The sequence below is a fragment of the Camarhynchus parvulus genome, chromosome 3 (assembly GCF_901933205.1).
Source record: "Camarhynchus parvulus chromosome 3, STF_HiC, whole genome shotgun sequence".
NCBI classification, from domain to species: domain Eukaryota; kingdom Metazoa; phylum Chordata; class Aves; order Passeriformes; family Thraupidae; genus Camarhynchus; species Camarhynchus parvulus.
Genome location: NC_044573.1, coordinates 104,587,624 through 104,599,932, shown reverse-complemented (window position 1 = coordinate 104,599,932; position 12,309 = coordinate 104,587,624). Strand labels below are relative to the sequence as shown.

General features: G+C 32.2%; 1 protein-coding gene across 1 annotated transcript in view; it reads right to left on the bottom strand.

Moving 5' to 3' along the window:
- The window catches only part of GRIK2 (glutamate ionotropic receptor kainate type subunit 2), a 353,639-nt gene that overhangs the window by 141,159 nt on the left and 200,171 nt on the right, over nt 1-12,309 (bottom strand). Inside the window, exon 11 of the mRNA XM_030944939.1 lies at nt 7,979-8,185. Within this exon, the coding sequence (XP_030800799.1) occupies nt 7,979-8,185 (207 nt within the window). The remainder of the gene's footprint in view (nt 1-7,978; nt 8,186-12,309) is intronic.

The window sequence follows — 12,309 nt, the reverse complement described above, 5'->3', positions numbered from 1 at the left end:
CACTGAAGAATATGCCACCTCTTATTGATTAACAATACTCAATTAGCAATTTTTGAAAGCTATAATTTCATCAGTTTAATTAATCAATGGAGTAAAAATTATTAATATGAACAAAATCAACCTCCTAGAAATCTCAATTAATCATTAGGTTCCAAGGTCTTAGACTTAACTAAAATTTATCATTATTATAAACAATAACAAAAAAGGCCCTTTTAGAAATAGAAATCAAAAAAAAATAGAATTAACATGATTTTCTTCCTAAGACACATATAACCAATTTCATTTCATGTATTTTGGACTTATGTAAGGCTGCACCCACTGTCTTTTTTTAACTCTATTTGCTATTTGTATAATTTTCTTAAACAACTGAATTATTTTCAGTGCCCTGGGAATGATAGTACTAAACCAGCAGGAACTCTCAAATTAAACTTTGTTTTTCTGGATAGAAAAACAATTGAGCTATTTCAAATATCATGTGCAGCATGCAGCCCTGTCACTCCCATGTCTTATGATCTTCAATCCTTCTGGCCCTCAAAAGATCTATTGAAATATTGTAAATTTTCATAATTTCAAATTATAAAAGCAAAAAACTGTGGGAAGATCTACACTTATATCATTGGTAAAGTGTAATAACAAAGAAAAGAGTGTTCAGTTGAGAAAAGCGGCCACAGAAATATCTTTGCTCTTTCCTGGAGTAATCCTGTTGCCCTGAGAATAACAGATCAGACTTGATACTTTCCAGTTCCCCAAACAGTATGGATGACGTGTTTCAATCATTCCCAGAGGCACATCCTGAAACTCTTTTACCAAAATGGTGTTTCCATGAAAATTGACATACTCAAGGTTTCCACAGCCCCTCCTCCCTATCTTTCATGAGATATGTTGAAATTCTTTGGAGATGATAAAAGATAAATTGCAGCATTATTAATAATCCCTAATAAAAGGGATAAACTGCAATGGAAATTAACTCTGCTATTATAGAGTTCTATTTTTCTCATGTACTTCACTTCAGCTGGCATACACATAGAAACAAAAATCCCAATGTTATTTTCTACTGTTCTTCACTATCATTATAGCAACAAAAGTAAAAGATCAGATAAAGGTATGAGGATATGAAAAATGTAATACTTTTATGAATACAGCCCTAACCCTGGATCCAATCAATTCCTAATCATTACTGTAAGCATAGAGGATGCTTGAGCTAAAGTATTATTGTTTGGAGTTTCATTTGAAAAACTTAATGCCACTTCTTTGATTGGCTATGATTCACTTCGCTGGCAGCATGGTGAAAGTTAATTACTACTATCTGCTTTTCAATATTTCTCTGTAATTGAAAACTAATCATTATATAAACCCAAGTGCATTAGCAAGGGATGTCTATAACACCCTAACTGTAAAAGAACGATACATAGTCATATTGCAGCTAAACAAACAAGAAAACAATATTCACTTACTCTTAGTGTCAAGAAATTTCAAATAAACTACCCCTGGAGTGCAGATCGCCAGAAAAAAAATCCATACTTCTCAGACCACTTTGAAGACCCTACTGTCAAAGTCCCCTGCCACCTTTGGTGTCAAATCACTGAGAATGTAGTTAAAATTTTTCATCCAGTTTCTTTAGGAAGCATAGAACACGATTAGCTCAAAAAATAATGAATTAACATTTATAACCCTTTAGGAAAAAATTGAATACTTTGTTATTCTCTATGCTTTACTGCATTGTTATAAATTTTGCTGGGCCTTGCTTTATTAAATGCAGACTGTCTGGAAATTCCTCGTTCTTTGGAAAACAAATTGCTCACTTAAAACTGCTGTTATATTGGAAAGTGCATCTTCATTTCTTCTGTACTTGAAATCAGTAACAATTTAATAGGGAATTAGTATATGCACATATGTGTTCCTTACTGAATTAATATATAGTTTTGCAAACTTGATCTGGACTTCTGGATAACTATTTATTTGGCATATTTGATTACTGACTTTTTTTTTCCATTTCCCTGGGATTTTTTGTGGATTTATGCATCTCTACCTGAAGTTTACTTTCTGCATGGCTTTTGCTGAGTTAGGATCTGTTTGGACATTTTTCCATGGAATATCATATATAACCTTTATTAGAGCCTGACAAAGTAGCCGTGAAAACTGTCGACTTGTGAGCACAGAGATGAATGCTTAGCTCTTGGTTTGAAATGAGATTGTATTGTCATGTAGAAGACCATCTCTTTGATCCTTTACTTTAAAACAAACAAATAAACAAAAAGGAACAGAGGGTACATAGTATGGCATATCTGAGTGAAACACATTGATAAATTCAGATATGAAAAATATTTGAAGAGCGGTTTTGTGAGTCTATGAATATATACAGTTCACTTTAAGTAAAAAACAGGATCTCAAGCAACAGATGAGATACGACTAGTTGCTTTTCAGGGACAAACTGCTGTTTATTCATCTTGAGACAAATTACTTTGGAAATAAAAGGTCAGAGCACTTGAAGTTGTGGATTAATGAATTAGCAATTAGACTGAAAAGCACTAAAAGGACAAGTGATATTTTCTGGCATATTGCAAATTATCATAAGAGATTATCCTATGACCCTAGGACATGTTTCACACAGAAATGAAATGCTACTTTAATGAGGAAAGAAAACACACCAACAATAAAAACTGGAAGCCAATATGAATACTTAAAACAGCAAAAACACATATGAAAGGTACGTTACAGGCACTTAACAGTTAAGTAGTCATGGGTGCTATATCATAATACAGAATAACTGTAAGAAGTTGGAATATATATTTAAATATTGAATAATGCAGGTTAGTAGCTTTATTTAAAGAGACAGCTGTGCTGGACTTCCAACATAGCTTAATAAATGTAACTAATAATGATTACTGGAAATTTGGAGAAGAGACCTTCATCGTAGAATAGTAATGCTTAATCTGCAAGGTAAATAAATAAATACCAAGGATAAAAATGCACTCATAAGACATGGCTTTCAAATATCTAAACAGAAAAATGGGGAAAGATATAAATTATAAATAAAACATGAAAAAGCTGAAAATACAAACCAAGAAGGAAAATAAAACTGAAACAAAACAGCAGCATTTATTTTGTTATACATTTTTTTTAACAGAGAGAACAGGAAAAAGTGAATTGTGTCTTATTTTTTTAGGAGAAGTAGTAAAAATAAAATAAAATGCTGAGATACTGGAAAAACAACAGTAAAACAGGGTTAGTGGAAATCAGTAGTCATTCAGCTTACCATCTATGCATATTTACCAGAGTTGCTGGTTCAAGCATCAATAGGTGAACTACAGACTTGCCAAAACACTATGTTATTTATGGTCTATTACCCCTCAAAGCATCAGAGATAAAAATGTTTATATGTAGAAAACCTTTAGCATGAGTGAAATTTTCATCATACGACACCTGAGATGCAGTTGAAGATTCTAGTTCCACTAATAAAGTGAGGAAGCCATGAAGCTGACATGGTGCTTTAAAGAGCACTGATAGTCAACCAATGTTACTGCTGAGCCAATTTAATAATGATGAAAAGAGAAATATTGTCCTTCCTTCCTTCCTTCCTTCCTTCCTTCCTTCCTTCCTTCCTTCCTTCCTTCCTTCCTTCCTTCCTTCCTTCCTTCCTTCCTTCCTTCCTTCCTTCCTTCCTTCCTTCCTTCCTTCCTTCCTTCCTTCCTTCCTTCCTTCCTTCCTTCCTTCCTTCCTTCCTTCCTTCCTTCCTTCCTTCCTTCCTTCCTTCCCCTAAAGATTCTCTAATTGCCTATTGCCATCAAGTCTTCTGAGATTTTCACTAATAAAAGACCCATGGCTAAATTATCCTCCATTGTACTGAAAATCTCAACTGTCAGACCTTTTGCATGAAAATTACAAGAACAACGAGGGAAGAGATGTTCCATAGCCTTCCCTTGTGAGTTTCTACATGGGAGGGTTTCCTGTAAGTGTGAGGAAAAGAGGTAGAGTCCAAACAATATGATGAAATGACATTTGAAATGGAAGAACGTGGAAAAAACAAGGTGGAAGAAAGTAAAATCTCACTGGTTCAAAAAGAAAGGAATCAAACATCTACACAATCAGTTATTAGAAGGTTTTTTTGACTTCTACACAATAACACAAAGAGTTTGGCTATAGGTGTTCAAGATCATAAAGACCTTGGTTTAAAATAAGAGAAAGAAACCAACAGGTTATTGGAGGAAAAATCACTAAAAATATTTAAACCATCTATTCTATTATTAAAAGAATAAAAAGCTACTACTATTAATTTTTTAAATGTATTTGATGTATATTTATTTTGAGAAATTGATATTGATTATGAAAAATTCAAAATATAGTGAAGTAAAAAATGTTATGTCTAAAGTTAACTCAAACTCAAAAGTTCTTTCTAAATGTTCAAATGCATAAAATTCCTCCAAGCTGAAATTCCACCCTATTCTTAGAGACAAAGAAAATTCTAATTTAATCCTCACATATGATCAAGGATTATGATCTAAAACTTTGACCTTTTCTGTAATTATTTATGAATTAAAAAAGATCTGTAAGGACTGAAGTGTATTTTTAATGCATAAGCTTTGTGCTGTAGAAGAATTATTCAAAGAACCCCTCAAAAATAGTTATTTTTAATCAAGTACATATAATAACAAATTATTTCCTAGTGGATTTTTCATTTATAGCTCTGTCAAAGTATAAAACAGTGATTTTTTCCTGTTTTGGAACCCAATGTTAATAATTTTTTTAAGTACTTTTGGATCTGTAAAAAGTAGGATGTCAAATTTTCTAAAAATAAAATTATTTATTTTCATTCTGTCTGTGCTAGCTATATTGGAATATAACTTTCGTGCTTAAACTATATGTTGCATGCAATATAATACAGTGGCATGACAACTTTTAGTACTTAAGACCAACCTGAAATTCTCCAGAATATATGATTCAGTTCAAAACCTATTCAATAAATCTGTCCTTTCATAAAGTTTTTGAACCAAAGGCAGCAAGAAAGAATACTTTTTTTATGAAGAATTCATCCATAAAAATGGAAATACCTGGAACTTAGCTCCTCCTCCCTTAAAAATGTAGCAAACATATGGTGAACTAAACTGAGAAGCAGGTAAAATACTCAATGAAAAATTGTGGGAAAGAAATCAGAGTGTTTAAGTGGAGATATTAAATTCAGAACTTATTCATAGAGAAATGTTATCTGTATTTGCTGTCCTAGCTAATATTTGTCTTAGCTTTGCAACTCTAGAGACTAGTGTGTTTTTTCCCAACAATAATTCATTCTCAGTTGTCAAAGGGAAGGAATCACTATGCAATTTTCACTGACAGCATTTACCACAAATTCAAAAAGAAACTACTTATTGCTTGGAGACTGATATAAGAATGCAGGTGTGAACTCTAAATAAAACAGTCATGGGAAGAAGAAACATGATCAAACTATGGGAAAGGAGATTGAAAACAGACCCTGATGTAAACACTTCAGACTCTGTTCATACTATAAAATTTAAATCCTGAGACTGACATGATATGCTAAGTTTAACTCAGATAGCATTATCTTTATTTTATTAGATTTTCAAGACCCAGCAATTATGCAAAGAGACTAAAGGCTGATTTAAACAGTTTATTTAAATCTTAGATTTATTTAGTACTTTTAATCTTTACGTAAATGGCGCATTTTCCTTTCTACGCACATAATATACCAAAATTATCCATTGAATTTATTCTTGGATTATGCATTTTACATGTTACTCTTGCAAACATATATACTACAGCACAGTGACCTTTCTCTCTGAACTTAACTGACAGATAAAACAAAACAAAACAAAAAAATTTCTAAAAACATTTTTCAAAATATTTAACTGCTATGGCTAAAAACCATCTTTATTGTGTAGTCTATTTTAATTAGAAACTCTAGTTGAAAAATATAGAACCATTTAACTTTTCAAAAATAAACAAATTGAGTTTATTAAATTACTTTATAGGAAAGAAAACCTTTACAACAATTTAAAAATATTCTCTAAGGGAAAAGAAAGACTGGAAAGCTAATGGGGCATGTGAAGTACTAACCATATGGAAACACCCAGTGTGGTAACTACCTGTCTGGAGTTCTTCACTAAATTCTTTCGCCTCACTTTTGAGGTCTGAAGTGTTGCTTGCTAGTAAAACGCACCTAATTTTACTAATAACATGCATGTAAATAAAGGTCACAGGTGTATAAATAAATTGCATATATTCAAATAGATTGCATGTATTCAAATAGATTATAAAGTAAGACTTGATAAAACCAGAGAAAAAATTAAAGCAAAATTTTTTTAATTTAGAGAGACTAGTAAAAATTATGTTTTTTTCCACAGATTAGGAAGCTGGACTACATTTTCCATGTGTACTAACACAGTCTCTAAACTTTTCTGACTCCTAAGTAAAAATCATTTGAATAGAACAAAAAGAAATAAATAAAAATAAATTTTAATCTGTGTTTAGTTGTATATTATTTATGGAGAAAAGACTACCTGTTTCATTCTGTGTTAGGAAGAGGAAAGATGGGGAAAGTTACTGTTTCTGACACTTCTGCAACTTGTTGTGTCAAATGTATTTTTTTTCCAAGATTATCTTAGTGTAAAGCATAGGAGGCCACACTAGTTTTCTTAAGAATGCTTTAAGGCTGAATAATAAGAGGTGTATAAATCTGTGATTTATATTTGATTCTGAATAAATACTTCCACAATATCTACCTCAATCATGGAAAATTAGTTCCAGATGAGGATGTTACCTAACAAGCATCAAATCTAATAGTTTAACAGGCCTATGCACTTATTCATGTGTAAAAATGCACATTTACAGAGATGGACATAGAGTCCAGCTAAATAAGTTTGCTTTCTATGTGTGTGCACTAGGTATTATAAATACACACATTTAAAGATAACATAACCATAATACTCCCACACATTCTTCTTAAATGTGTGAAGCCAGGCATAATCAACATCTGTTGCAACACCAATACCAGATTATCATTTACTAGAAAAGCATGAAGCACAACCTTCCTAGTAAATATGAATAATTTGATTAGCACATCTTTCAGCCCATCTGCTGAAATCTTAAAGCAAATTCAAACAAGATAAGTAAATATTTTTCAAGTGATTCATGCCGCTTTTGCCATCATTAAGAAGTTCCACTTGAATTAGGAATTGAATTAGGTCTTCCACCTATTTTATATGACAGTGATGTGCAGGATGTTTCATCTCAATCTTTGAACCTCATGTCTATAGAGAAAATGCTATCAAGCAACTTACCCAAATAAGTGCAGAAAGGAACAATGACATAATTTTTAAATTTATGAAAATTTTTCTGAGACTGAATCCAACTGGCATGACCAACTGAGAAAGCATATTTTGAAGAACCTGAAGTAATACCTCCCTTAATCACTTGCAGTCAATTGTAATGATATCTGGTGTGACATTGCTTTGTTTCATCAGTATATGTTGACATTTTTGTCTTACTTCCTGCACTTTATTGTTAAAATTTCAAGAAAGATGAATATCAAATTATATGTGTGCTTACACTACACAAAGAGAAATTTGTCTAAGACAAAAATCTCAGATACACTATCAGAAAAGGAGAGCTCACTTGTATTGATGTAGCAAATTTTGTTATAAACCAAAATTTTGTTATAAAACTTCTTATATATGTTCTCAGAAATAAATTCTGAGTACTATTTATTTCATATTTTGACTTAGACATATGCTACGGAAAAGCTAAACCAAAACAATCACTGCCTATGGGCAAAACAGAGATGCTTTATTTTTACAAATTCTACACTAAAGAAATAATGGATACCCATCCACTTGCATCAATTCTTAAAACATCTGCATTTTGAAAACAGTAGTATTCAAATAGAATTATCATAAAAGTTCTACAATTTTTATAGAAAGGTTTGAAATCTAAAAGCATATTTGAAAGCTTGTAAAACTTGACTTACATGATCAATTAATTCACGAACCATTCCATTCCACTGTCCGCTGGCATCTTCTTGGGCTCCATACTTTCCATCTTCCACCAGTCTAATCTCATAGGAAAATCCAAGGATAGTAGACAGCTCCCTGAGGAGGTCAATGCAATAACCTTCAAAACGATCATTTCCATACAAGGGTTTGTCAGACTTCTTGAACATAACATATGGCTCTTCCTGTAAGAATTAAGACAGAATGGAAAATGAGTGCCTCCACACCTTTCTTCTCATTTTAGCCTAAAGTAGTAAACACTCATATGCTTACACGTGCATACACTCATGACATCACTCCCTGTAAAACAAAATAATATGAAAACCAGAATCCTTTTAGCTTTGTCTGTGTATATCTGATGTCTTCATATATTTTCAAAGATTCACTTTGTCTATTTTTTTTTTTTTAAACACACTCAACGTGTCTTCAAAGAATGCATATGCACACTAAATTTAAGTGTGTTCCCTAACTATTCGCATTATACAGTAATATAAAATGTATTCTTTGGATGGACAACGTAAGCCTTTCAAAATGCAGAAACAACGTGCTTTGGCAACTGAAGAAAATTTCATTAAAACTCCAAACATTGATTAAATATTTTAGATATTAGATCTTACACTTTTATTTATACAAGTATTTAAACTGTTTTCTCAATGCTTTTTTAGGCAAAGCATAAAAGACCCACATGAAAAGGAAAAAGTCAGTGAAAGCACCTAGTTCTCTGTTGCCTCAAGTTATAGGCTGCCATTTACAAGACTGCAGCAAAACCTGAGAACATTTACACAAAAAGTAAGTTCTATGATAGACATTCCATGAAAACTGGATTAAATTTCTTTAGGCATTTATCTTCTAATGTTTAAATCAAATTACAAGGTAATATTTTTTTGCATTAAGTGGTATGCAAACAGACAGCAAACAAATTAAAATGATTGGCAGAAAAACCATAATTATAGGAAGAAAATTTACATTTTGCAAACCAGTATTTTTACACCCGTTTCTCAGTATAGGGTGGCCTTTCTCAAATAGAAAATTAAAGGGAAAAATACAAAAACAATTGTTAGTTTTCCACTGCAATATGGAACCAATATTCAAGCTGTGTTTGTTAGGTTAAATATGCAACTCAGACTTTGCTCACTTTTGGGAGAGATTCTTTTCATTTTTTTATAATTAAAAAGGACAAAAATCAAGTAAGGTAAGACAAACATTAGTATATTCAATCATTGCACCAAACACGAGACTCAGTAAACATTCAGATAAACTCTCCAGGGCAACTTAAGAAAATTCTTACAGTCCTAAATCCCCACATCAGCACTCAGTGGGGCTAAAGGCACCTCATTCCACAGGCACCTGACTGCTTTAATAAATCAACACTCCCAATGTAATCTTCTGCCTTGAGTTTTCCCATGATTTAAATGTTATATCCACATATAACTGGAACTTTAGTACATAAGATTTTCCCAAAGAAATGAAAAGGAGAATGCAGGGAAGAATCTTGTTCTTAAAAGAGCTGCTATATACTCCTATTGAAATAAGTAAGGTTACAGCCATATTTTCAGAAAGTACATCACAGGTATTTATACAATTAGCAAGGAACAAACATGAAATAAATTGTGCAGCCAAAATTCTAGGATGTTTTGACAGAAATTTCTCAAACAACAGGTAAACAAATGACTCCAGAAGAGCTCTTCAAGATGTAGTACTGACAAGAACAAAGACCTAACAGAAAACGTGAAAGTTGAAAATAATTTAAATGACAAGGATCACCGAATAATTCTTGAGAAACAGAGATGGTATCAGAGCAAAAACTATGTGTGAAAATAGTTGTTAATAAACTTGGAAAGTTTATATTAAATATCTCAAAGAAAATAACTGTAAGAAAAACAATTTTTTTCAGGTGAAATTACAATTCCTTAAAGAAATCACACCACTGGCCAAGCAGAAGCTATGCTATGACAAAACATAGTGTGCTTTTTTTTCCTGGGGTAGCAGCAATTTTCCTCACATTAACTTGTATGGTTTGGATTTGTGCTCAAATCAGGGTTACAACACAGGAATATTTTCATTGCTGCTGAGCAGTGCTTACACAGTGTCACGGCCTATTTTGTAGGCATGAAGGAATTCCAATGTAGCTTGGAATGCTCATACACACAGATCCGAGACATTTGCTCTCAGAGTTGTTCAGATATTTACAGTCTTACACATCCCCCAATGTCTGGAATCCTGGCAAGATTCTTGACAACATTTTTGTCTCTGTCTCCCATTCCAAGCAATCCTGAGTTATCTGGGACAGAATTTAAATATGTGCGATATCAGGGAGGATATATATTTGTCAATTTATGCTTTTAACTCTCCTTTATTTAATAATCACAGCAGGATTTTCTTCATGGAGCAATTCAGCTCATTGATAAATTCCTACATATTTTTCTATCAGATCATTATAGAAATCCTCAGACATTTTATCTGTTCTGCTGATGCTTTTTTATATTTTGATAAAGAAAAATAAAAAAATCTTGCAACCATTTCTGGAATTCTTAGCTCCAACTCCAAATCATTTATATTCTTTACTCTGGCCAACTTGGATAAGGTCTACAATAGGACCTGTACAACTATTTCATGATTTTTAACTTTTGCTGAGAAGACTGATCAATAAATTATTAATAATCTCTTAATGATTTTCCAATCCTACATTAAGTAATTCCTTACTGCTACTTTTTCTTTTAGTCTTCTACTATACAAAGTGTTTGGGGTTTTTTCTCTTCAGACCTTTTACTTGCTATGTAAAGTGATTTCTGACTTAACTTGAGCAGGGTTGGTGTTGGCAGCTTCATGTCTAATAGCTCTTATTAATCCCAATGTTTTCTCTAATTCTCTTTTTGCTCAAGTAATACACATTGTAAATACTGAACATGGCATTCAGGTATGCTGAACAAATGCATGCAAAGGGTTCTACATGCTTCATTTGCTCAAGCTTTAAACTCGTAGAATGGGCTAACAAAACTGGTTGCTAAACCTACTCTCAGGAAAGTCTCTATTCATTAAATGTACAATCACCATTGCTTCTTGGTGAATTATCACTTCCACCAACATCATTCACTAGGACAATTATCACTGATTAGGTAGGTGGAGTTTTTAAACTGACTGATATGTAGATTGGCAGCTGGTTTATACTTACTTTAACATTGTTCACAATTTCTTTTTTTTCCTTCAGTTCCTGAAAACATGACCCTTAAAAATTACTAGACCACATCACAAAACCAGTACTTGAAATCTTCAAAACAGCTTCAGTTGCAATTAAATCTTTCAGCTGGACTCATCTCCCCAGGAAATCAGGGAAACACCTTCCATTAGTGGTTTTATTATTGCTTGGAATGACATGAGCAGCTTGGAAACAAAAAGTCACTGATCAAACACTGACTGTAGACTCCAGAATGAATCCTCAGGAAGACGCAATGTTTCCAGGAAACATTGCTACTCTAAATTAACAACAGGTTGCAAATTTTGTAACAGCTTGTTACAAAATTTTAAGATCAGTCATCATTTGATGTCTCATTAGACTAAAATATCTTTGGTGAAGCGGGATGCAGAAGAGCCCCATCCCAAGCCAGATAAGCACTCCAAGTGAGAGTGTAAATAAACTTCTAAATGCAACAAATCCTTTTTCTGAGAAAATTTACTGAAAAGTAAACTTAGCTAAAATACTACAAATAAAGGTATGGCTATAAGGAACATTGGAATCACAGGTAAATTAAAAACCATATTTGCAAATAGAAGATAAATCTTTGAAAATTAATTAACATTGTAACTTTACAGACTGGTTTTAGTTTTAAAAATGTACAGCTAACACTTGAATAAAAGCACACGTTCTAAAAACAATATTCTTCAACTTCCTCTTTTTCTTTTCTGATTTGAATAATAAATATTTAAATAAATAATAATTATTGAATTATTCCTGTGAGTTATATTGTATTTCAACTACAAAGATATTACTAGAAATTACAACAAATTTTAAATTTCAAGTTCTTTTATTTTTATTAATATTAATCAAACATATAGTTTTTCCTTCATAATTTCAACACAGAATAGCATATTTAAAAAAAAAATCTAAAATGTATTACTGTCAGTATTGAGAAAAGCAAAATACAGCAAAAAAAATTAATAAATCAACAAAAGGAAAGTGGAAGGGCTAATGATGAAAAGAGGAGAACCATTTGAAAATTTGCCACTGTTAGAACAGACATTTTGATGATTAGCTTCTGCTCACCAGAAGGTTGGATACTGGAGTGTTAAAAGACTGCCACATATTCTTAAC